The sequence below is a fragment of the Ranitomeya variabilis genome, chromosome 4, assembly GCF_051348905.1.
Source record: "Ranitomeya variabilis isolate aRanVar5 chromosome 4, aRanVar5.hap1, whole genome shotgun sequence".
Classification (NCBI taxonomy): domain Eukaryota; kingdom Metazoa; phylum Chordata; class Amphibia; order Anura; family Dendrobatidae; genus Ranitomeya; species Ranitomeya variabilis.
This window is the reverse complement of record NC_135235.1, coordinates 560,473,028-560,499,428: the sequence shown is the minus strand read 5'-3', so window position 1 is coordinate 560,499,428 and position 26,401 is coordinate 560,473,028. Positions and strand designations below refer to the sequence as shown.

The following is a 26,401-nucleotide window of genomic DNA, read 5'->3' as shown; positions in this document are numbered from 1 at the left end:
AAGATTAAGGCCATTGTAGGACAAGACCATATACTGCTGCTAGGCTATAACTGATGAGAGGTGGATACGGAACCCTGAGTTTCTAAAGCTGCTGAAAATTGGGAAAACCTAAACCATAAGAAGTGTTTTTGGTTTGTGGAGTTGCTCAGATGGACACAATGGAAATCTTGAGATTAAGAACCAACTGATTAACTGCTAAAAGTGGGTGCTTAGGTCACTATGGAAATATTAAGGCTACGCTCACATTAGCGGCGGGCGCCGCAGCGGCGCCGCATGCGTCATGCGCCCCTATATTTAACATGGGGGCGCATGGACATGCGTCGCACTTGCGTTTTGCGCCGCATGCATCGCTGCGGCGCCTGCGTTCGGGCGCAGAGGACGCAGCAAGTTGCATTTTTGCTGCGTCCAAAATCAATTAAAAAAAGGACGCATGCGGCGCAAAACGCAGCGTTGTGCATGCGTTTTGCTGCGTTTTTGTTTGCGTTGTGCGCTGCGGCGCCGACGCTGCGGCGCACAACGCAAATGTGAACGTAGCCTAAGATGTTAGAGCTTCTAGTCCTGGAACCATGAATTATTGTGCGTTCCTATCATCAGAGCTAAAAGTCATGGAACCATATAGTTTATGGTCCAATCATTAGAGCTATAATTCTGGGGAACCATATGACTTATGGGTCTATCATCAGAATAAGTTATATGGTTTCTAGGGTTGGTAGCTCTCATGATAGGACCATAAGTCATATTGTTCCAGAGCAATTAGATCTGATGATATATGGCTTATGATCCTCTTTTCAAGGTCCGTAGCTCAAAGGAGGCGATTATAAGTCATATGGATGTAGGGATGGTTGCACACTACGGTAGTCATCAGTAGACTCTAAGACAATTAACTTCCGGGATGATGAAGGCAACTTCAGGAACATGGCATATGGGTGTGTTGAAATTAATTTTTTGGTCCATGTTTCATCAGCATGAAAAACCTGATGAGTCCTGTTCCAGTTTTTGGTTGGAAGAATATAAAAACATTGTACTAGGAAACCCAGAACTATTCTGCACTTATTTGGACAAGAACCAAAATGTCCTAATTTGTCAAGGTCTGCAACTAGACTAATCCAAACCCTGATACGGGACAAATTGGAGCACTTGTGTGTTATTCCTGCACTTTCTGTCCAAAATATCTGCTAAGCTAGATAAATGGATCAAATATCCCACTGCTTATCCCTCAGCCACTTTTGTGGACTTTATGAAGATTATATCATCATAGGGTGAGGGCTGTGCTTTCTTTATACACTTTAATAGGACATCCTTGACCTTTAAAAATAAAGCCCTTGTTTTAAGGTATCCAACAATGGGGTGAAAAATAGATCACGTTCTAAAAGAGCAACCCATTTCTACTAAAGACCTGATAATGGTCCTACATTGTCGGACGACCTCCTTCTACATCATGATACCTATGGCTTTTTTCAGAGATCCGGTTAAGGTCAAGGAGTGCAGTACGTCACTATAGACACACGAGTGAGATCCTACAGAGGTTTTTATTGTACAATCAAGGCTCAGGGATACGTTAAAAACAGTCTGTAAACAAAACCCAATCCCAGTGCAGAGTATTGGTAACTCCTCACCCGACCAGAATGTCGAACATCCTTGGCCAGCAGTGACAGAGTTAAGGAATGTTGCAGGTTCTCTTTCCAGCAAAAAAAGAGAGAAAGTGGTGATTTTTTTATTTTTTAAGGCTGGAGGGAGGTGAATTCTAGAGATCACTCTGATTTTAGGAGCATATCTCCTGGACGTCGCAGAGCGGAACAGTAAGGACAACGCTGCCATTATCATGCCAAGTCTTTATACCGACCTGTCCTAGGAAAGCTGGATCCCTAGGGAGTGTATAATCAATGGTCCTGCTATATGAGGAATACAGCTTAGCTCCCTGCTAGCCCCCTGAGATTTGCAAAAAAAAAAAAAAAGGCAGCAGCTATAGGGGAACCCCTCTAGCCAGTAACACATGCCCATGCAATACCTTGCACTTGCTGCTGTGGATAATGTTACTATCAAATTGCATGCCCTACTTCACCCACCTCCCGCCAGGCGCATTCAAGAAGCCACCTGGGCCTAGAATTTAAAGGGACAAAATGAAGCAAGGCTAATTTATAACAAAAATGAATGGCTCAGGTGGTGTCCTTGACCTCTTGCAGTTAAACCCTCCCACCACTAGGAGGGACTAACGGAACAAGGTACTCATAGCGAAAGTGCCTTTATCTGCATTAAGCCCCCTCCCCAACCCACCCACCGAGGCACATCAAGACTTCCCCCCCAAGTGCATTGTTGGTGAGAAGCAAAGCCCCTAGTGAGATGAATATTCTGCACCCTCAAGGTGCCTTGTCTCCAGGAGCTTCATGTTCTTTGTGGGTCCACAGATCCTTATGGGGTCGGCGTCCAAATCCTTCATCGTAGTTCCCCTTGCTTTTAAAAAGTTGCTGGAAGTGAGGCTTGCAGTAGAATTCTCCGTGTAGGGCGGCATAGGAGCCAAGGCTGGGGAGTAAGAGGAGCGATATGATTAGGATTGGAAACCACCACGAGACATACATGAACAGGGGGCTACACATGTAAGATGCCCAAGATGTAGAACAGCAAACGATGTGTGCACTAGAGATGAGTCAATCCATTCATAGGACCCTGGTCCAGCAGGCACATCAGTAGTCCGTGGCCACCTAACAAAAGCTCTGCAAAGAGCACCCTACCATTCTTTTGATTAGCCGGCCTGGCGAAACGTCAAGTGTGCATCATGCTGCAACGATAAGATTGCCTCAGGCCAGCTATTCAAAAGAGCAGTGGGAGGCAGGATGAGATTTACAAGGCTCCCCCCATTTGGCTGCCACTGAGTACTGACGTCGCCAGTGGATCAGGATCCTGCAAATTTCTAGCGAGCACACCATTATCTAAATGTAATTAATGATGATGATTTATTTACACAGATGAAACCAGAAGTTTACATACACTATTTAAAAAGACTCATATGCATGTTTCTCTCAATATCTGACATGAAATCAGAATAAATCTATCCCATTTTAGGTCGATTAGGATTACCATAATTATTAGCCAAAAGCCAGAATAATGAGAGAGAGAAGGATTTATGGCATTTTTGTTACTTACTGCAAGTCAAAAGTTGATATACACTAAGATTACTATGCCTTTAAAAAATTCTGGACTGCCCATATGATGATGTCATATGTTTGGAAGCTTCTGTTTTTTGGCAACATCTGAGTTAATTGGAGACACACATGTGGTGTATTTTAATGCTAACCTGAAACAGACTGCTTCTTTACGTAGCATCATGGGAAAGCCAAAAGAAATCAGCCAAGATATCAGGAAGAGAATTGTGAACTTGCACAAGTTTGGCTCATCCTTGGGTACAATTTCAAGATACCTGAAGGTGCTTCGTTCATCTATACAAATAATTATACACAAGTACAAACAAGATGGGAATGTCCAGCCATCCTACAGCTCAGGAAGGAGATGGGTTCTGTGTCCCAGAGATGAACGTGCTTTGGTTCGACATGTGAACATCAACCCAAGGACAAAAGCAAAAGACCTTATGAAGATGATGGCGGAAGCTGGTAAGATTGTGTCAATATCCACAGTGAAAAGAGTACTGTATCAACAATGGCTGAAAGGCCACTCTGCCAGGAAGAAGCCATTACTCCAAAAGAAACATAAAAAAGCCAGATTAATGTTTGCAAATGCACACAGGAACAAAGACTTTAATTTTTTGAGACATGTCCTGGAGTCTGTTGAAACTAAAATTGAACTTTTAGGGCATAATGACCATCGTTACGTTTGGCGGAAAAAGGGAGAAGCTTGGAAGCCTAAGAACATCATCGCAACTATGAAACATGGGGGCGGCAGCATCATGTTGGGTGTTTTACTGCAGGAGGGACTGGTGAACTTAACAAAATCGATGGCATCATGAGAAAAAAAAGATAATGTGGCAATACTGAATCAACATCTCAAGTCATCAGCCAGGAAGTTAAAGCCTGGGCAGAAATGGGTCTTTTAAATGGACAATGACTTGAAGCATACTGCCAAAATGGTAACAAAGTGGCTTAAGGATAACAAAGTCAATGTGTTGGAGTGGCCATCACAAAGCCCTGATCTCAATCCTATTGAAAATTTATGGGCAAAGCTGAAAAGGCAGGTGCGAGCAAGGCGACCTACAAACCTGGACCAGTTACACCAGTTTTGTTAGGATGAATGGGCCCAAATTCTGATTAACTATTGTGAGAAGCTTGTGGAGGGATGTCCAAAACATTTGACCCAAGACATTCAGTTTAACAGGTACCAAATACTAATGAAATGTATGTAAACTTTTGACTTTGCAGTAAGTAATAAAAATGCCTTAAAGGGAACCTGTCACCTCCAAAATGGAAGAAGAGCTAAGCCCATCGGCATCAGGGGCTTATCTACAGCATTCTGTAATGCTGTAGATAAGCCCCGATGTATCCTGAAAGATGAGAAAGATGAGAAAAAGAGGTTAGATTATACTCACCCAGGGGCAATCCTGCTGCGGTTCGGTCCGATGGGTGTCGCGGTCTGGTCCGGGGCCTCCCATCTTCTTACGATGACGTCTTCTTCTTGTCTTCACTCTGCGGCTCCGGCGCAGGCGTACTTTGTCTGCCCTGTTGAGGGCAGAGCAAAGTACTGCAGTGCGCAGGCGCCGGGAAAGGTCAGAGAGGCCCAGAGCCTGCGCACTGCAGTACTTTGCTCTGCCCTCAATAGGGCAGACAAAGTACGCCTGCGCCGGAGCCGCAGCGTGAAGACAAGAAGAGGACGCCATCCTATGAAGATGGGAGGACCCGGACTGCGACGCCCATCAGATTGGACCGCCCGCCCAGGTGAGTATAATCTAACCTCTTTTTCTCATCTTTCAAGATACATCAGGGGCTTATCTACAGCATTCCAGAATGCTGTAGATAAGCCCCTGATGCTGGTGGGCATTAGTCGGGCAGCAGAGTTAAGGGTGGACTGGAGAGGTGCAAGGGTATTAGCAGGGAGGCCACAGAAAAGGATGTTGCAGTAGTCAAGGCAGGAGATGATGAGGGCATGCACAAGCATTTTAGTAGATTGACGGTTGAGGAAAGGATGGATTCTGGAGATATTTTTGAGCTGGAGGCAACAGGAGGTGGAAAGAGCTTGGATGTGTGGTTTGAAGGACAGGGCAGAGTCAAGGGTTACTCCGAGGCAGCGAACTTTCTGGGACGGGGGAAGCGTGATGTCATTAATTGCGATAGATAGGTCAGGTAAGGAATCTATGAGATGGAGGAAAGATGATGAGTTCAGATTTGTCCACATTGAGTTTGAGGAAGTGAGAGGAGAAGAAGGAGGATATGGCTGATAGACACTCCGGGATTCTGGACAGCAGAGAGGTGACGTCTGGGCCAGAAAGGAAGATCTGAGTGCCATCAGCATAAAGGTGGTACTGGAATCCATGGGACTTTATGAGTTGTCCCAGGCGAAGTGTATAGATTGAGAAGAGTAGGGGTCCTAGAACAGAGCCTTGGGGGACTCCAACAGAGAGAGGGTGGGATGAGGAGGTAGTGTCGGAGTGGGAGACGCTGAATGTGCGGTTGGAAAGGTATGAGGAGATCCAGGATAGGGCGAGGTCTTTGATGCCAAAGGAGGAGAGGATCTGTAGTAGGAGGCAGTGGTCAACTGTGTCAAAATCAGAGGACAGGTCTAGAAGGAGGAGTACAGAGTATTGTTCATTAGCTTTGGTGGTAAGTAGGTCGTTAGTGATTTTGGTCAGGGCAGTCTCAGTTGAGTGATGGGGGTAGAAACCAGATTGTAGATTGTCAAAGAGCAAGTTAGATGAGAGGTGGGAGGAAAGTTCAGAGTGGACATGCTGCTCCAGGAGTTTGGAAGCGAATGGGAGCAGCGATATTGGGTGATAGCTGGACATAGCAGTAGGATCGAGGGTTGGCTTTTTAAGGATAGGCGTGATTGTGGAATGTTTGAAAGCAGAAGGGAAGGTGCCAGAAGTTAGTGATAGGATGAAGAGGTGGGTTAGGGATGGGATAAGAGTGGTGGTGAGGTTGGGGAGGAGGTGGGATGGGATGGGGTTGAGCCCCCCTTCAGTGATGTTGGATAGGGAGGTTATGGGGTTTGGGCATTGGTCTGGTATACAAAGGGGTTGTGGTGGTTGAACAATGAAGACTTGCCCTGTTTGGGCGATCTTATTTTTAAAGTATGTGGCAAAGTCCTCAGCAGAGATGAGGGAGGTTGGTGGGGGCAGTGGGGGGGGGGCGGAGGAGGGAGTTAAAGGTCTTGAATAACTGTTTGGCGTTGTAGGGTAGGGAAGATACGAGGGTTGTGATGTAGGCCTGTTTAGCAGAGTTGAGAGCAAATTTAAAAGTGTTGCCTGTTTGAATGCAGTGAAGTCGTCTTATGAATATGTTTTCTTCCAACGCCGCTCTGCAACCCTGGACACTTGCCAGATCTTTTTAGTGGTGTTATTGTGCCAGGGTTGCTATAACATTTATTTTTTGTAATGGCCCTTTTTACCATTTCGGTGTAGTCTGGCTCGGCTTATTACCAGACCTAGGTCATTATAGGGTTGATATTGAGTTTTAGAATTGCTTTCCAATAGGTGGCGCAAGAGTTTAAGTCCTCTTCCTCTCTGTAGTAGCTATTTGTATACCCAATTTTGGGGATTTAGGTCTTGAGCTCCAGCCTACACCATTCATATTCATAGTATGCTCTTATATGTTGGTGGAGCTCATTGTGTTACTTTATAGCCTAAAATGAAGCACTAATTATATTTAGATATTGATAGGTACACATTTCTTGCATTATTTTGCTGTTGTATATGATTACAGATGAGAAAGACAATTTGCAGCACTCTGACCCAGCGGCCACGATGGTTCTAAATGGTTGTCAGACTACAGAACTGAGAATGTCTTCCTACCTGCTGGTGTCCCATGCTGCTCTTCTGATTAGTAGGCTTCTGTGACGGATGCCATAAGGATGCAGGGGCCTACTTATCAGAAGAGGCACCCACCATGCCGGTAGGTAGTAGAAGGTTTGCAGGGCTCTGGTCCGGCTACTATAGAATAGCACCGTGGTTACTAGATCAGGTCCTGCAAATGGTTTAAGAATATTGGAAGCTGCCATTTTTGTTGAGCAAACCACTAAGGCTACTTTCACACGAGCGTCGTTTTGAATATGTCGCAATGCGTCGTTTAGGAGAAAAAACGCATCCTGCAAAGTTGTCTGCAGGATGCGTTTTTTCCCCATAGACTTACATTAGCGACGTATTGCGACGTATGGCCACATGTCTCAACCGTCGTGCGACAGTTGCATCGTGTTTTGGTGGACCGTTGGCACAAAAAAAAGTTACATGTAACGTTTTTTTGCACGTTGTATCCGCCATTTTCAACCGCGCATGCGCAGCCGAAACTCCGCCCCCACCTCCCCGGACCTTACAATGGGGCAGCGGAGGCGTCGTAAGACTGCTTCCGCTGCCCACGTCGGGCATTACTTTCACAACGCGCGTCGGCACGTCGGGCCGACTCATAGCGACGGCCCCGTGCCGACGCTAGTGTGAAAGAAGCCTAAGAGGCCTTTATTTTTTTAAAAGCCCATATCTGTTGTTAGGTATCTAATCTCGCTACCCAGACTGTAAGAGACAGACAGACAGACTGCCCCTTCAAATATGCAAGACGCAGAGATACGAGGAGTTGATTTTTTGGGAGGAGGGGACACATCCCAATGCCATTACAAAAAACAAAATTTACAGGGTCAAAAAAAATAAATAATTTTGACCAATGGTCTCCAGACCGTCACCCTCCAGTCAAAGGGCAACTCTTTTGACAGCTAGCCAGGACATGTCAAGAGTTGCATTCTGCCAAATCTGGGGGGTTGCAGGAAGCAGGTTTCTTCAAAGCTAGAAAAAAAACACTTTCAAGTCAAGTTGTAGAGTCAAAGACCTTCAGCCTCACTGCGAATATCTACCCACCTCAGTTTGGTACTGCAGTGCTTACAGCAAAAGCATCGGTTGTGGAAGATGTGTTTGTCAGCGACCAACCTCTCCATGGGGTAAACTGTCGTCTGGCAGGAGGAACACAGTTCTTTAGGTGGGGGCTTCATACTAAAAGACTGTGCAGAGATGGGAGGCTCATTATTAAGTGCAAAAATGTCATCCCATTTATATATATAGAGTATATGTGAGGAAAGGGAAGACGTGCTCACCTTTGACCTTTGTACAACACTGGCTCCTGAGCTGCAGGCAGAATCCTAAAGAGAAAAAACAGAAAAAAATGTGACCATATGTCATTAGTAGCTGATTAGATTCCACGTACGTCACACATCCTGTTTCCTGCGTATATTGCCTTGGTAAAGAATCATTCAAATTCACAGAAAAAATCTTCAAGTTTAAGGGATTGTCCAGTGAGAATAAGTCATCACTAATCCACAGGATAGGTGGTAATTTATTGTTTGGTGGGGTCTGGTTATTGAGATCTGCGCTGATCAGCAGAATCGGAAGTTGTTATCCCATGTTAGTATGGAGATGCAGTGCACATTCTCAATCTACACTCCATTCATTCTCTGTGGGTCTGCTTTAAAATAAGTGGAGCGCAGCCCTCATCAAACAGGGATGGATGGAGCCGTATTTGGGCATGAGCATGGCAGCTCCACTCTTAGCCTGAAGACAAAAAACTGATGTGTGAAAGTAGCCTAATTTTTAAAAAAACGTATCCGATGGATCCGTTTTTTAGCTGGATCCGATGTTCTTTAATGAGCATGGATTTTTTTGACTTCCTGGACCCGGGGAAAAGAAAGAAAGAAAAAGAGAGAGAGAGAGATATCTGGAAAAAAAAACGGATGAAACGTCTGGCCATCAAGCATAATCCGGCGCTAATACAACTCTATGGGAAAAAAACAGATCCGGCGTAAAAAAAAACAAAACGGGATCCGTTTTTTTACAAAAATTGCCGGATTGAACCTGAAACAAAAAACCTGATGTGTGAAAGTAGCCTAAGGCTGGGGGTCAGATGGCTGAATGTTCTCTCATGCGAGAGAATTGGGCCACCTATGCTAATGACACTCAGCTCAAACTCTGTCATGAACCGAGTGTCATCTTAGAGCAGAGGTCTCAAGCTGCATTCCTCAAGGGCCGCAAACAGGTAATGTTTTCAGGATTTGCTTGTACTGCACAGGTGATAATTTAATCACCTACACACATAATGATTACAGCACCTTGTGCAATGCTAAGGAAATCTTGAAAACATGCATGGTTTGTGGCCCTCGAGGAATGCAGTTTGAGACCCCTATCTTAAGAGTGATCCAATTCTCTTGCATGAGAATCGTATCACAGGTGCGGAGAAGACGGAGAACTTAATTTCTCCCTCTTCTCCACTGTCTTAGTGAACAGATGTTAGACTGAACACTGATGACATACGAGTGCAGTCCGATGTTTCACACACACACACACACACACACACACACACACACACACACACACACACACACACACACACACACACACACACACACACCCCTATAGATTTGTATGGGTTGTGAGGATCCTTATGTGTCCCCCAGGATGTACATAGAAACATACTGCATCCACTGGAGAGCATTGTAGCATTGTAATTACAGCCACAGCTGTGGTTATAATGAAAAGTAAAAGAGGGTCAAATAACTTGACCAAGTCCACACTAAGTCAAATTTAGAAACACCTGACATGGGCTTTTATTTTTGGAGAGCAAGGTAATGGGACAGATCTCTCCCTCCACTCCGGGTCTTGGGAGTGGTCCATGTCCACGATGCCCATTTAACTTCCAGCTTAGGCTACTTTCACACTAGCGTCGGGAACAACCCGTCGCTGCGCGTCGGGCCGACGTTCCCGACGCTAGTGTGGTCTCCGCCGCACAACGGGGGCAGCGGATGCATATTTCCCACGCATCCGCTGCCCCATTGTGATGTGCGGGGAAGTGCGGGGAGGTGGGGGCGGAGTTCCGACTGCGCATGCGCGGTCGGAAAAAGCGGACCGTCGGGAGCAAAAAACGTTACATGTAACGTTTTTTTCTCCCGACGGACCGCTACCATACGCCCAAACGCCGCCAAACGCATTCACCGTTTGGAAATGCGTCGCAAATGCGTCGCTAATGTTACTCTATGACGAAACAACGTATCCAGCAAAAACTTTTGCTGGATGCGGCGTTTCGCAAAAACGACGCATTTGCGACGTATTGCAGTTAACGCTAGTGTGAAACTAGCCTAAGGTTTAGGTGTGTCAGTAATTGGTTTTGCAAGTACAGAGCAGGAGCTTTGTGTATGTCTGTTCTGTGTTGGACTGAACACAGGTCAGAGCCAGACAGAGCCAAGCCATTAATGCACGCATGACTTACATGGTGGAGCAGTCACCCACTGCAACAGATGTGGACTGTTGCCAAAATTTGAGTTGAACGATCTTGGTATGACTGCACTGTTGTGAAAGTCGCTGCCTTACATATGGTGGAAAACATGGGCAGTGTAAATTGAGACTTAAACCAAAGAGAACTGCATGTCGGTGATCTCCAACGCTATAGTTCAGGCCTGCTGACAAGATGGAGGAAATACTAAAGCAGTTGGTCCTCTCCCAGGTGCAGCAGCAGCTGCAGTTTCAGCAGCAACATCAGGAGCAGTACCAGCGCTCAGCAGACTGGGAGATACCCAGAAAGCGTATTTCAACCTCTGCCGAGAGGATGCCCAGAACTATGGAAACTGAGAGGTGAGATCCTTGCTCGGATGGGGGTTAATACATATGTACGGGCACAAAGAGTATAACAATGACCCTTTGTGAAGGTCTCTAGGTCTCAGGCAAATAACTTGCTGCATCTTGTGAAAAAAAAAGCAGCTCCAGCCTAAGACCTTGAGCTTAGCCCAGATAGTAAAGAGGGTAGTAGTCTACTGCTTGGTGCAAACTCTGCCAGTAGCCAGTGCTGGGTGAGGCAAGGGGACCCGGGTAATTTAGATCTGGTGGTTAGTCTGATAGAATGTTATATGGAGACCCAGGACATGGTACGGTATTCTGCCCCACTGCAGGTGTCACTCTGGGCCCTTCAAGCCCAGGAACCTGGAAAAGAGACCCAACCCTCTGCTGGGGCCAGCCAGAACCGAGCCCATAATGGGGGGGTTACTCCGAATGAGGGTGGTTGGAGACCAGTTTTCCTTAAACCAGTCCTGCGGACTATCAGGTGATGGCACTGCTAAGGGCTAGGACATGGCCAACTGCCCCGACTGCTGAACCCATGGACTGTGGGTTTACTCGCCAGGTATTGATGTATGACCAGACCGTCTACACTGCAGATGTTGTCGCTCCAGCTGGTAAACTCCATCTGTGCAAGGTCAACGTTAACGGACACCAGGAGGAGGCACTCTTGAAATCAGGGAGCCTAGTGACAATCATCCATGGATCATTGATCTCCGGGTTAGAAACCACAGGGAAGAAAGTTGGGGTAATTTTTTTACACGGTGAACTCCAGGAGTATCTGACGGCGAAGGTTATCTTTTCCATTCTGTGCGAGGAGGTTAAACATGTGGTAGGAGTAGTAAAGACCCTTTCTTACCGGATTGTTTTGGGAAGAGACTTACCCCTGTTCTGGTTGCTTTGGGAAAGTAAATTTAACCCTCCCAGGGTAAAAGTCTGTCCTAGAGCGGAACTAGAGGATCCAGAGTAAGGAATACCTGCTGTAGAGGTTGTCCTAATAGGGAAAGAGTATAAACCAAATACGTTTTCCTTAGAGGTACTGACAGAAGAGGTCAAGGAGACCACATCAATCTTGGAGCTGGAAGTATCCAGTGAGACATTTGGGGCAGCTCAGCTCCAGGATCCCACACTGGCCGGGTCACAGGAAAGGGTGTGTCACGTACTGACTAGAGACTGTGGGCACCTACCTGATCCCTCAAACTAGGGAGCGCCCTAGTCTATCAGTGTCCCCCGGATTACCCCAGAAGATGGGAGATGCCAGGGTCATGTTCCTTGCTCCTATCTTATCTATTCCCTCCCCCAGCCAGGGAGGTGTGAGGCTGAAGTGTATAGGATTACACTAATCAGACAGACAAAGGAAGAAAGACAGGGATGAATTAAAGGGAACCTGTCACCCCCACCCCAGGCTTTTGTAACGAAAAGACCCATCTCGTGCACGCAGGCGCAGAAAACAAGACATCAAGTAATGTCAGTTGTCGGGCAGCGTGAACTGAGCATGCCCAAGGCAGAATATGACCGGGCAGGCGCCTGGACAACTGAATAACGCTGAGGAGGCGGCGCCCTTCTTGCAGAGTGACGGCTGTGTTTTGTCTGGATGAGGGGGGAAAGACCTGCCCCCCGGACGATTTGAAGGTATGAGAGACCAAATTCAAAAGCGATTATTTCTGCAGTGCAACGAACAATAACTAAAAGAGCCACTTTGTCAGAATGCAGAATTAGTGCTGCACAAGATGGCTCTTTTAGTTACTAACGCCTGGGGGGGGGTGACAGGTTCCCTTTAAAACTACAATCATAAAAAAATATACTCACCAAACAACAAAGTGGAACACAGGTGAGGCATAGGTAGGAGAAACCAAGAAGGAGAGGATGATCACGAAAACAAACTCCAAGCAGAAATCTCCTGAACAACTTTCCATCCGCCTACGCCATACACTCAACTTCACCTCCAACACCAAACCAGGAAGTAGAACTATCACTGGCCATTCCCAAGTGCTAGTGGTGAGTATATATAACAGAGAGGAGTAGCCAACACAGAACCACTGAGGTAATTCAGGATAGAGAACTCCAGGAGATCAACTCAATTGATTAACCTTTGCAATGACAGAGCAAGGAGAACCTACACTGTTTAATATGATGATGAGGCAGTTCTAATCAGTGCAGGAGTTCATGTGACCAGACGCCGCCATCTTCTGGCTTCGGTCTATCGCAGTATGCCCATGACAGGGTGATACAGACAAATGGAGTGGCTCAGCAACCTGGGGCAGAGGTGATTTTTCAGTGTATTTTGGTCAACCAGGAGTTGCTATATCAGGTTTACAAAATCAGTGATGAAGTAGTGGAACACCTGGTAGTGCCCCAATTGTACCGCTGGACAGTGCTCGAGATAGCCCACAAACACATGCTGGGGTCACCCAGGGGTTAAAAAGACACAAGAACGTATTCTACAATGGTTCTTTTAGCCCAGATTTATGCCGAGGTTCAGAGATTTTGTGAGTCATGCTCAGTGTCTGCTGACCACACCCACTGAAAGTTTTCGTAGTCCATTGGTTCCTCTGCCTATTATAGAGGTACCTTGTTAGTGAAGTGTTATGATCTGGCCCAAAGTAAAGTTAGCCTGTGGCCACCAAAACATAATATTGGTAGTAGACTATGCTACTCATTATCCGGAGGCAATCACACTTAGTCACACCTCGACTAAACTTATTGCCTGGGAGCCGTTTTCCATTTTCTATCGCCTTGGACAACCTAAGGAGATCCTTATGGGTCATGGGAGACTCCTTTTATGTCCAAGGTTATAAAGGAATTGTGTAAACTGCTCCAGATAAAACAATTGCGCACATCGGTGTACCACACACAGACAAATCTATGCTAAAGAAAGTGGTCTCCAAAAATGATCTAAGGGTTTTGTTAAATCTTTCCATTAGACTCTAATGGAAAGATTTAACAAAACCCTTGAATCTATGCTAAAGAAAGTGGTCCCTAAAAATGGAAAGGATTGGGATATGTAACTGCCCTATTATTGTTTGCCGTCCTGGAGGTATCGAAGTCCTCAATGGGTTATCTCCAGTTGAACTATTATGAGGTAGACATCCCAGTGGCCTGCTGATCATAGCAAAAGAGACGTGGGTACAGGAGCCTACTCCGCATAAAAGAGCAATAGAGCACGTTGCGAGTATTCAGGACTGGATCGCGGCTGTGATGCAGATTGTAAAGGAACACTTAGTGGATGCCCAGGCAACACATAGCAAAGCACACAAAAAGAAACAGACAGAAAGGCCACAGACAAGTCCTTTAAAAAAAGGCTCGGAGCGAGGTAAATATAAGCGGCTTTATATCCAAACAGCAGCAACAGGAGGCTCGGAGATTAGTGTAGCAGACTATGGACGTATTCTCAGACCTGCCCAGCCATACATCTGTGATCCACCATGACATTGTCACTGAGCCTCAGGTAAGGGTGTGCAAATAAAAAAAACTGTACCATGTACCAGAGGCAAGCCATATCAGCTGAGGGGAAACACATGCTCCAGCTGGGAGTTATTGAGGAGTCCTGGAATGAGTGGGCTAGTTTTAGGCTGGAGACACACTGGTGCGAGATACGGCCGAGTCTCGCTGGTTAAAGGCAAGCTGTGGCACCGGCATTCCGGAGCGGAGCGTGCAGCTGCATAGCAATACATGGAGCCGCACGCTCCGCTCCGGAGTGCCGGTGCCACAGCTTGCTTTTAACCACCGAGACTCGGCCGTATCTCGCACCAGTGTGTCTCCGGCCTTAATGTTCTGATTCCAAAGTCAAAATTTGACCTTTATCTAATGCCCTGGGTGGATGACCTGATTGAGAGACTGGGGCAGGCCCAGTACTATACGACACTCAATCTGACCAAGGGTTACTGGTAGGTGTCTCTGGCAGAGTCGTCAAAAGAAAAAACAGCCTTCATTACAATGGAGGGTCTCTATTACTATGTCATCTTGCTTTTTTGGGTTACGTTTCAGAGGCTGATGAACATAGTTTTAGAGCCCCATTAGAAGTATGCATCGGCATCCTTCGATGATATTATCATCTATAGTACCGACTGGCATACGGACTTGTCCCAGGTGCAAGCAGTAGTAAATTGACTCCAAGCTGGAGGTTTGACGAAGAATCCACAAAAATGTGCAACAGATCTCGAGGAAGACCGGTACTTTGGGTACGTGACTGGCCTTGGGATTATCAAAGCACAAATAAACAAAATCGAGTCCATTCAAAACTGGCCCCGGCCTCTTACTATGAAACAGGTAAGGGCGTTCCTCGGCATAGAGTATGACCGATGATTTAAACTTAATCTTGCTGGGAGATCGGCAAAGGGAAGGAAATCGATCATGGTTCGGTTGAACAATCAGGCGGAGGAAGCATTCCAGTCCATGAAGTTGGCATTATGCAGACAGACCATCCTCCTCAGCCCCAACTTCGAGAAAAGCTTTATCATGCAAACAGATGCCTCTAAGGTAGGCCAAGGAGCGGTTCTCTCACAAGAGGTGAACGGAGAAGAACATCCGGTCACCTACTGGAGTAGAAAATCTACCTTGGCAGAGAAAAATTATAGCGTAATGGAGAAGGAGTGCTTGGCCATTAAGTGGGCCTTGAAGTCCCTATGTTATTATTTGCTCGGGTGACCGTTTCGCTTGGTAAAGGAGCAGCCACCCTTAGTCTGAATGAGAAATGCCAAGGAGGGGAATGCTCAAGTCAGCACATGGGTTTTGTCTTTGCAAAACATTAGTTTCTCGGTGGAACATCAACCTGGGAAGTTGCAAGGAAATGTGGATGCCCTGTCACGAGCATCCTGTATGGTAACAAGTATTCAATCCTCCCCCTTCGGCCAAGTTTGAACAGAGGGGGGTATGTGAGGCAGTGAAGGGAATCATTTATGAGGGTCATATGTGCCCCCCAGAATGTGCATAGAAACATACTGAACCTGCTGTAAAGCATTTTAATTACAGCCTCAGCTGTGGTTACAACGCAAAGTAAAAGAGAGTGTGGACTTAGTCAAGTTATTTGACCAAGTCAGATTTAGGACAACATGATATGGGCTTGTAATTTTTGGAGAGATCTGTAGGAAGGTAGCGAGATAGATCTCTCCCTCCACTCCGGGTCTTGTGAGTGGCCCATGTCCACGATTCCCATTTAAACTTTCAGTTAAGGTTTGGGCATGCCAGTATTTGGTTTTGCAAGGATCAGAGCCGGAGCTCTGTGCATGTCCGATCTATCAGAGACTGAACACAGGTCAGGGCCAGAGAGAGCCAAGCCATTGCAAACCTACGACAACAAATTGATACGGACGATCCGGCTGCAAACTGGAGAATAATGTTTGAGTTTATTTTCGTAAACTGCTAAAATAAAGACATTTGAGTTGAACTATCTTGGGTCACTGCCTCATTACTGCACTGTCATGAAAGCCATTGCCTTACAGGGTGTACATGATCACAATTCCGGAGCCACTCATAGCATGCTAAGATTTTTTTCACACACCGAATCAGCATGAGGAAAAATTGCAGATCCGCACTGCCCCATATTATAACATTGGTTTGAGTGGTTTTTTTCGGATCTGTGTGACTGCACACTGCCAAATCATGACAGTATGCAATGCGCACACTGTCACAATTCCTCTATATTCGCAGTGCGAGTGGGCGGTCATGTGCGCATAGGAGATTTGCATAACTGCGGTCCCATGCAGAGTCTTAGGCACTTCTCTCAACATTGAGAGAAGCGGAAGAAAATCTAGTCTGCAATTATGCAAATATCAAACATACGGTCACGTGGCCGCCCACTCGCACTGCGAATACAGAAAGACACTGTCACGATTTGGCAGCCTGCAATCACAGAATGACAGCAGACTTTTCGTTTTTGCCTAGAAAACCCCTTTTAATGTATATACTGAGTAAACTTCCCCTAGTGGATGCTGACTGTATCCAGAAATATATCATCTAGCTTTAAGTATTAGTGAGCTGTGGATTAGGTGTTCTGATATATTATAGATATACTGTGAAGTTAGTCACATAATTCCCGACCTATAAAATTGTGCTCAGTGGTGGACATTCACTTTAAGAAGGTACTAGACCTAGAAAAGAATAAGAAAAGACAGCAATAAAGAAAATACTTAACTGTTTGCCAGCCTGCAAGACTTTGTGCAATCTGCTGAAACAAACAAACAATCTTATAGAAACCCAGTGGAAGAAAGAGGGGTCCATCTCCTCCTGACCCCCTACAATCTTTGGCTGGTGATTGGCATAGATAGTGGTGGCCACTAGAGTTGAGCAAAAAGATTTCCAAGACCCTGGTCCAGAGGCCAGGTCGGGATGCCTCTTCCGCCAATGTGCCAGTATCCGCAGTGCCCCTTCTGATTAGGCTAGGTGTGCAGTCACCATCCCAGCGTGACATACACATGACATCGTAACTACTAATAAGAGGGATGCCAGCAGGTAGGAGGAGGTGGTTGGCTTCGGTCTGGTCCACAGGCCACATCAGTAGGGTCCTGCAAGAAATTTTTTCTGGATTCTAGTGGTCACTATTGCTGGCAGAGGGTATAGATAATAAGGAGAGGTTTCTGCTTTTCAGCCAGACAAACCGTACTGAGCCCCATCCCTTGTTACCTCCCATGCATTTGCACTGGATGGGGTAGAAAATACCCAACTCTTTGGATACATATGGAAATGTTTTAGTTTTTTTTTTCTTAACACCTTGCAATGTGACGGGATGTAGGAACAGAAGAATAGAGGTCTGTTCACAAGCGATTTCTGTGGACCCCTGCACATTCAGGTTTTCGAAAATCCGTTCTGTGTTTGAGGCCTAAGCTTTCTGTCATTTCTTTGCGGTTTCTACACAATCACGGTACAATAATGACAGGCAGGCTGCAGTACATGGATGGACTGGACTTACATGGTTTGTGGCCGCTGTGGTGGGAATTTTAGCCTGAAACATCTCTCTGGATTTCTCTGGTTTACTTAATTCTCATCTGTAAATAAAACATAAAAAGAAAAAGCCTTTAAACCCATCAGATTAAAAGAAGCCATCTAGAAGACCAATGTTCATATGTACTATAAATCAATAGAATATTCGGGTTAGGTCTTCCCTTCACCCCTGAAATCAAACCTTACATAACTTTGTGGCCCAATGTTCTGTTTTACCTTCTTGGGGTCTACACATCAAAGCCTCCCTCTTCTACATCACGTGCTATCAGATAGAGTAGATCTTATGAAGGCTCCAAGGTGGCTCATGACAGCTCCACTTGATTGCTATATGCCACATAGATCAAACAGGGTGGACTAAATATAAGACGTTGGGATTGAAGGACCTGAGATTCTGATGATTAGAACCATTAGACAGAATTCTATTTTACTTTCCTCTAAGCACAAGGCCTGTAACCCCAGGGAGAACAATTTCTACCTTCTCCTAGCAGATGTTGTGGCTGAATGAAGGAGTTAATGCAGCTTGTCAAAGTCACCTCTGTCATTTCCCGTCACCCTGTGGCTTTTGCTATTTCCTGACAGATTGCACCATTCTCTTGTACTTATAAACATGTACTCTATAGAGCAGACATGTGGAAGATCTCCGCTGCCCTCCTCGCCCCGGGTTGCATTTCAAAGAGGTATTAAATTCTAGATCAAAATCTCCCCCTCTCCCACAACCCTGAACAAGTTGGCACGGACTGGAGCTAAAATTTCTTCCATATGCAAAAAGTGACAACTACCATGCGCACGAGACCGAGAAGTCTATAGTACATACATAACACACATACATACACACATGCACACGTATATATTACACATACATACACACACGCACAGTGGGTACGGAAAGTATTCAGACCCTTTTACATTTTTCACTCTTTTTTGAATTTACCAAAAGGCTGCAATGAAACAAAGTTCATTTTTTCCCACTAATGTACACTCTGCACCCCATCTTCACTGAAAATTAACTGAAATGTAGAGATTTTGGCAAATTTATTTAAAAAAAAACCCTGAAATATCACATGGTCATAAGTATTCAGATCTTTTGCTCAGACACTCATATTTAAGTCATATGCTGTCCATTTCCTTGTGATCTTCCTTGAGATGGTTGTACTCCTTCATTGGAGTACAGCTTTGTTTAATTAAACTGATAGGACTTGATTTGGAAAGGCACACACCTGTCTATATAAGACCTCACAGCTCACAGTGCATGTCAGACCAAATGAGAATCATGAGGTCAAAGGGACTGGCCAAGGAGCTCAGAGACAGAATTGAGGCAAGGCACAGATCTGGCCAAGGTTTCAAAATAATTTCTGCAGTACTCAAGGTTCCTAAAAGCACAGTGTCCTCCATATTCCTTAAACGGAAGAAGTTTGGGACCACCAGAAGTCTTCCTAGACCTGGCCGTCCAGCCAAACTGAGCAATCATGGGAGAAGAGCCTTGGTGAGAGAGGTAAAGAAGAACACCAAGATCAATGTGGCTGAGCTCCACAGATTCTGTAGGGAGATGGGAAAAAGTTCCACAAAGTTAACTATCACTGCAGCCCTCTACCAGTCGGGCCTTTATGGCAGAGTGATCCGACGGAAGCCTCTCCTCAGTGCAAGGCATATGAAAGCCCCCATACTGTTTGCTAAAAAACACATGAAGGACTCCCAGACTATGAGAAATAAGATTCTCTGGTCTGACGAGACGAAGATCAAACTTTTGGTGATAATTCTAAGCGGTATGTGTGGAGAAAACCAGGCACTGCTTATCACCTGCACAATACAATCCCAACAGTGAAACATGGTGGTGGCAGCATCATGCTATGGAAGTGTTTTTCAGCTGCAGGGACAGGATGACTGGTTGTCATTGAAGGAAACATGAATGCGGCCAAGTGCAGATATATCCTTGATGAAAACCTCTTCCAGAGTGCTCTGGACCTCAGACGTGGCCAAAGGTTCACCTTCCAATAAGACAATGACTAAGCACACAGCTAAAATAACAGGAGTGACTTCAGAACAACTCTGTGACCATTCTTGACTGGCCCAGCCAGGGCCCTGACCTAAACCCAATTGAGCATCTCTGGAGAGACCTGAAAATGGCTGTCCACCAACGTTCACCATCCAACATGACGGAACTGGAGAGGATCTGCAAGGAAGAATGGCAGAGGATCCCCAAATCCAGGTGTGAAAAACTTGTTGCATCATTCCCAAGAAGACTCATGGCTGTACTAGCTCAAAAGGGTGCTTCTACTCAATACTGAGCAAAGGATCTGAATACTTATGACCATGTGATATTTCAGTTTTTCTTTTTTAATAAATGTGCAAAAATGTCTTCATTTATGTTTTTTTCAGTCAAGATGGGGTGCAGAGTGTACATTAATGAGAAAAAAAATGAACTTTTTTGAATTTACTAAATGGCTGCAATGAAAAAAAGTGACACATTTAAAGGGGTCTGAATACTTTCTGCACCCACTGTATACATTACACATACATACACACAAACGGTTTTGCAAATATCTCCACTGGATTTACTGGAGGATAGCCATTTAAGGCAGCAAATATCTGTCATGGTAAATGCATGACATCTGCCTCAAAGGCTTTTTTTTTCTTTTTAAACAGTTCTCATGATTTTCCCACAGGGCTGTCGGTCATTTCAGACATGTTTGGTCAGAGCGTGGAATCTTCTCCGCACATATGGGAGCCATCCCCACAAAGCCTAAAGCAAAAACTCCTGTCTCACAATTACAGAGTACCTCGCTGCTCACATGACTTCTATCTAATTACACTTTTTTGTTGGCTGATATTTGTTGATTACTTTTTTATTTTTAGTTTTTATAACTGCTCAAAACAATTTTTTTCCATGTTGTGCAATGAGATAAATCTTAATAAACATATCATATGATTTATGAGAAAGACTAAATGCAAAATTAATTATGGTATTCTTGACACCAGTACGATATGTATGTGCTCCCATGTACTTACATGTGATGGGAGCGGCTGGGTGGTTTAGGACTTTCCTTGCAGACTGCCCTACACCAGGGATGTCATTACGTATTAGGACATCTATCAGGCAGACAACATATAATCCTCAGGGAACACAACATGGCAGCTACTTGTTTCTAGTTTATTTCTCTATGCAGGTTGATCCCCAGGTGGAGATATTTGAGGTGCCCACTGTACTGAGGATTAGACAGAGACGTTCATTCATTTACTATGGAACCATGGCCCCAAGAACTCGCAATCTCAGTGCTCACCTAACAGATGCAGATCTGACTAATGCCTGCTGTCACTATTGCAATGATTCCCTATACAGAGCAAAAATGCCATCCTCATAGAAGATCCCTGCATGTGCCCAGATGGCATGTTCTTCTCACGTGTAAAAATAGCTTGTGATGTGCACAGAACTCAACCACCCACTGGCAGCAAGAACCAGACTGGGGAGAAATGGGAAAAGCAGCAGATAACAATAAGCAGGGGATGCAAAGGAAGGATGGGAAGTGAGATGTAATAAAAGGGACTTACTGCTGCAGGACTCCAGGCTGAAGAGCAGCTCTCCTAACAGGGAGGTTTGAGGTTTTGAAGAACAGACATTTCCCCACCCTTTGTACATCTGAGTGTATAAGTCGCCTCCCTTGTTGCACACACAGGATGCACACATCAGACACAATTGCACTTCCTGGAAGCACTGTGTGCACAGAGGCAATATCCCAACAAGATCAAAGTATGGCCCCTTTCAGGTGCTGCCTGACACCACCATATTCTGACTACTCGTGACGGGAGGATCTGCTGCCACCATCTCTGGCTCATTTATTTTCAGTATATTTTGTGAAGATAATATACCTTACAGGTTCTGACAACCCAGAAAAATGAAGACAAACCCAACCTGGCTTGAGCTCCTTCCAGGGACAGCTAGATGGGCTGGGCTGCCTCTATAGTACAAATGCCATTGGGAAGTAGCAAACGTAAAAAATAGTAACAGGAGAACAAATGAAAATAATCGAGAAAACATAAGGAAAGTCCATGGACAAAGGAGTATATACTCTAAAACCAACAAGACATTAGATTGATATTTACGTAGTATAACGCAAGACACAGATTAGCGTAGACTTAAAACGTCAATTTTGGAGGTACCAGGCAACTATCTAATATAAGAGTATAAGGGTCTCTCAACTCTACCCAAGCAGATGATGGAATGGACAAGTAGATTTTCAGCATCCCATCCTTTTCTTACAGAAGAGTTAAGCTCTCACCTGAGGTGTCTAGCAGACGCTTGTCTCCCCTATCTCCATTCAAAATACTTGTCAAGTGTGCATCTGTATGGTAAAATAATTGTTCTCTCACTAACTGAAAACCTTCAAAATCTTCTTTCAGCTGGCCATACACAAACTGATCGGCTGACACCTATCTGATGGGTATGACCATCTATAGTGAGTATACATCTATCTATCAATATGTATATACACTGCTCACAAAAATAAAGGGAACACTTAAACAACAGAATATAACTCCACGTAAATCAAACTTCTGTGGAATCAAATTGTCCACTTAGGAAGCAACACTGTTTGACAAACAAACAATCTTGCATGCAGTTGTGCAAATGAAATAGACAACAGATGGAAATTATTGGCAATTATCAAGACACACTCAATAAAGGAGTGGTTCTGCAGGTGGGGACCACAGACCACATCTCATTACCAATGCTTTCTGGCTAATGTTTTGGTCACTCTTGAATGCTGATTGTGCTTTCACACTCGTGGTAGCATGAGATGGACTCTACAAACCACACAAGTGGCTCAGGTAGTGCAGCTCATCCAGGATGGTACATCAATGAGAGCTATGGCAAGAAGGTTTGCTATGTCTGTCAGCATAGCGTCCAGAGGCTGGAGGCGATACCAGGAGACAGGTCAGTACACCAAGAGACGTGGAGGGGGCCATAGGAGCGCAATAACCCAGCAGCAGGACCGCTACCTCAGCCTTTGTGCAAGGAGGCACAGGAGAACTGCCACAGCCCTGCAAAATGACCTCCAGCAGCCCCAAAATGTACATGTGTATGCACAAACGGATAGAAACCGACTCCATGAGGATGGTCTGAGTGCCCGACGTCCACAGATGAGGGTTGTGCTCACAGCCCAACACCGTGCAGGAGGCTTGGCAATTACCACAGAACACCAGGATTGGCAAATTTGCCACTTGCGCCCTGTGCTCTTCACAGATGAAAGCAGGTTCACACTGAGCCCATGTGACAGACGTGACCGAGTCTGGAGACGCCGTGGAGAGCGATCTGCTGCCTGCAACATCCTTCAGCATGACCAGTTTGGCAGTAGGTCAGTAATGGTGTGGGGTGGCATTTCTTTGGAGGGCTGCACAGCCCTCCATGTGCTCGCCAGAGGTAGCCTGACTGCCATTAGGTACCGAGATGAGATCCTCAGACCCCTTGTGAGACCATATGCTGGTGCGGTTGGCCCTGGGTTCCTCCTAATGCAGGAAAATGCCAGACCTCATGTGGCTGGAGTGTGTCAGCAGTTCCTGCAAGATGAAGGCATTGAAGCTATGGACTGGCCTGCCCGTTCCCCAGACCTGAATCCGATTGAACACATCTGGGACATCATGTCTCGCACCATCCACCAACGTCACGTTGCACCACAGACTGTCCAGGAGTTGGCGGATGCTTTAGTCCAGGTCTGGGAGGAGATCCCTCAGGAGACCATCCGCCGCCTCATCAGGAGCATGCCCAGGCGTTGTAGGGAGGTCATACAGGCATGTGGAGGCCACATACACTACTGAGCATTATTTCCTTGTCTTGAGGCATTTGCACTGAAGTTGTATCAGCCTGTAACTTAATTTTCCACTTTGATTGTGAGCATCATTCCAACTCCAGACCTCCATGGGATATTAGTTGTGATTTACATTGATCATTTTTAGGTTTCATTGTTCTCAACACATTCCACTACGTAATGAATCAAGATTTACAACTGGAATATTTCATTCAGTGATATCTAGGATGTGGGATTTTAGCGTTCCCTCTATTTTTTCGAGCAGTACGCGTGTGTGCATGTGTGTATGTGTGTATGTATGTATGTATGTATGTGTGTATGTGTGTATGTATGTATGTATGTATGTATGTATGTATGCATATATGTATATATATATATATATATATATATATATATATATATATATATATATATATATATATATATATATATATATATACACATACACACACACATACATACAGTGCTCAGCATAAATGAGATTTGTTAGAAAACCTCTAGTTTCCTTTTAGAGTCAACATTTTTGGAACCAAGATTTGTCAGTTTGCACAACCATCATTCAAGACCATGTTGCAAAATTGAGTACGCGCCAATGAAAGTCTAGGGAGAAAAGCTAAAGTTTAGACTACAAAACTCTAATTAACAAGAATTCAACCACAGGTGTCCAGTAGACAGTGGCCAATAAAAGGACGTTATCTAACAAAGAAAACCCTTTCCCATTTCAGGCTGTGATCAATAGCTTTTCAAAAGAAAATAATTTCATTACACAATAAAGTTGAAGACTACAAGAACTTCACCAAAAAGTTTTACTTCTCTGTCAGCACACTGTAGCAAAAGTGATACAAAAATCTAACAAAGATGGAACGGTAACCATCTCACAGAGACATCCAGGTCGACCACGGAAGTTAACAACTAAACAAAAATGTCTTCTGATGAAAAGGGTGAAAGAAAACCGACATGCAAGAAGTGGCTAAAGAAGTAGAAAGCCAAACAGGGTGAAAGTTTCCCTTAACACAATATGGCATACACTGTTGAATAATAGCATACATGGGTTTCATCCACAAAGAAAGCCATGGGAATAGAATAAGTGCAAACTAGGTGAGATGGCATGTCATTGCAGAATGCTGTGGTAACCATGCTGGGTAAGTGTGACTTGACATAACGAACATAGTCCTCAGCAAAGCTCCCCCACAACATCACACTTGTCTCTCCATACCTCATGTTGGGCTTCACACATGTAGAAACCATCTGCTCAACTTTTCGGTATCTCACAAAAACATGGCGATTGACAAAAAAAATATAAAGTTTTAACATATCAGACACATTTCCAAGTATCTAATGTCCATTCTTTGTACTGCTTGGTCCAAATAAGTCCCCTCTTGTTTTCCGTCATCTGTAGAGTTTTTGTTTTTTTTTGCAGCAATTGTACCATAAAGGCCTGCTTCTCACAGTCTCCTATAAACAGAGGATGTTGAGATCTGTCTTCTACTTGATCTCTGTGCATCATTTATAAGTTCTGTTATCTGAGGTACTGTCATTTTGCACTTTCACAGGCTGGTAACTCTGATGAACATATCCTTTGCAGCAGAGGTAATTCTTGGTCTTCCTTTCCTGGAGCGATACTCAGGAGAGTCAGTTACGTGATAGGGATTGATGGTTTTCATGACTGCACTTGAGGATACCTTCAAGGTTTTAGCAATATTCCAGCATGACTGACCTTCATGTCTTAAAGTAATGATGGACTGTCAATTCTTTTGACTTAGCTGAATGGCACTTGCCATATTCGGACTTAAGGCCCCGTCTCACATAGCGATTTACCAACGATCACGACCAGCGATACGACCTGGCCGTGATCGTTGGTAAGTCGCTGTGTGGTCGCTGGGGAGCTGTCACACAGACAGCTCTCTCCAGCGACCAACGATCAGGGGAACGACTTCGGCATCGTTGAAACTGTCTTCAACGATGCCGAAGTCCCCCTGCAGCACCCGGGTAACCAGGGTAAACATCGGGTTACTAAGCGCAGGGCCGCGCTTAGTAACCCGATGTTTACCCTGGTTACCAAAAAAAACAAACAGTACATACTCGCCATCTGATGTCCGTCAGGTCCCTTGCCGTCCGCTTCCTGCTCTGACTGAGCCGCCGTACAGTGAGAGCAGAGCGCAGCGGTGACGTCACTGCTGTGCTGTGCTCTCACTGTACGGCCGGATCTCAGTCAGAGCAGGAAGCGGACGGCAAGGGACCTGACGGACATCAGATGGTGAGTATGTACTGTTTGTTTTTTTTTACATTTACGCTGGTAACCAGGGTAAACATCGGGTTACTAAGCGCGGCCCTGCGCTTAGTAACCCGATGTTTACCCTGGTTACCAGTGAAGACATCGCTGGATCGGTGTCACACACACCGATTCAGCGATGTCAGCGGGGCCTCAACGACCAAAAAAAGGTCCAGGCCATTCCGACACGACCAGCGATCTCGCAGCAGGGGCCTGATCGCTGGTACGTGTCACACATAGCGAGATCGCTACTGAGGTCGCTGTTGCGTCACAAAACTTGTGACTCAGCAGCGATCTCGCTATGTGAGACGGGGCCTTTAGAACAGTTGTGGGATAGGGATCAGCACTGTATGGGGCTGTGCACCAACACTGCCTCAGCAAAACACACTTGATGGTTAAAAGAGCTATTTGAGGAGGCATTCCTGTTCATTGGAAGTCATTCCAGGTGACTACCTGATGAAGACGACTTAACAAGAGGCTGCTTTCAGTCAGAATCTTCAAAGGGCACATTCCGATAAGAAAAAGGAAAACCATTGTAGGAACAGGTGTGGTACATCTTTTCACCAGTACAGTGTAAATATATCATAGAGAAGTAATCACAGATCCTACTAACTCTCCATGTAATCTCAAACAATTGGGATCAGGGCTCTGAGGGGC

The 26,401-nt window shown here is 45.2% G+C and overlaps 1 protein-coding gene across 15 annotated transcripts in view; it reads right to left on the bottom strand.

Moving 5' to 3' along the window:
- Nucleotides 1–1,510: 1,510 nt before the first annotated feature.
- LIMD2 (LIM domain containing 2) overlaps nt 1,511–26,401 on the bottom strand; it is a 72,008-nt gene continuing 47,117 nt past the window's right edge. For 8 of the 15 annotated variants that reach the window (XM_077252764.1, XM_077252767.1, XM_077252770.1 and 5 more), the window contains 4 exons: nt 17,643–17,718; nt 8,233–8,277; nt 8,000–8,139; nt 1,511–2,520 (listed from right to left, as the gene is read on the bottom strand). In XM_077252764.1, the coding sequence (XP_077108879.1) occupies nt 2,358–2,520; nt 8,000–8,139; nt 8,233–8,277; nt 17,643–17,684 (390 nt within the window). In that variant the 5' untranslated portion in view covers nt 17,685–17,718 and the 3' untranslated portion in view covers nt 1,511–2,357. Of the gene's footprint in view, nt 2,521–7,999; nt 8,140–8,232; nt 8,278–16,868; nt 16,899–17,642; nt 17,719–21,220; nt 21,292–26,401 lie in introns of those variants that run through there. The other 7 variants (XM_077252758.1, XM_077252761.1, XM_077252762.1 and 4 more) reach the window with 3 other exon arrangements.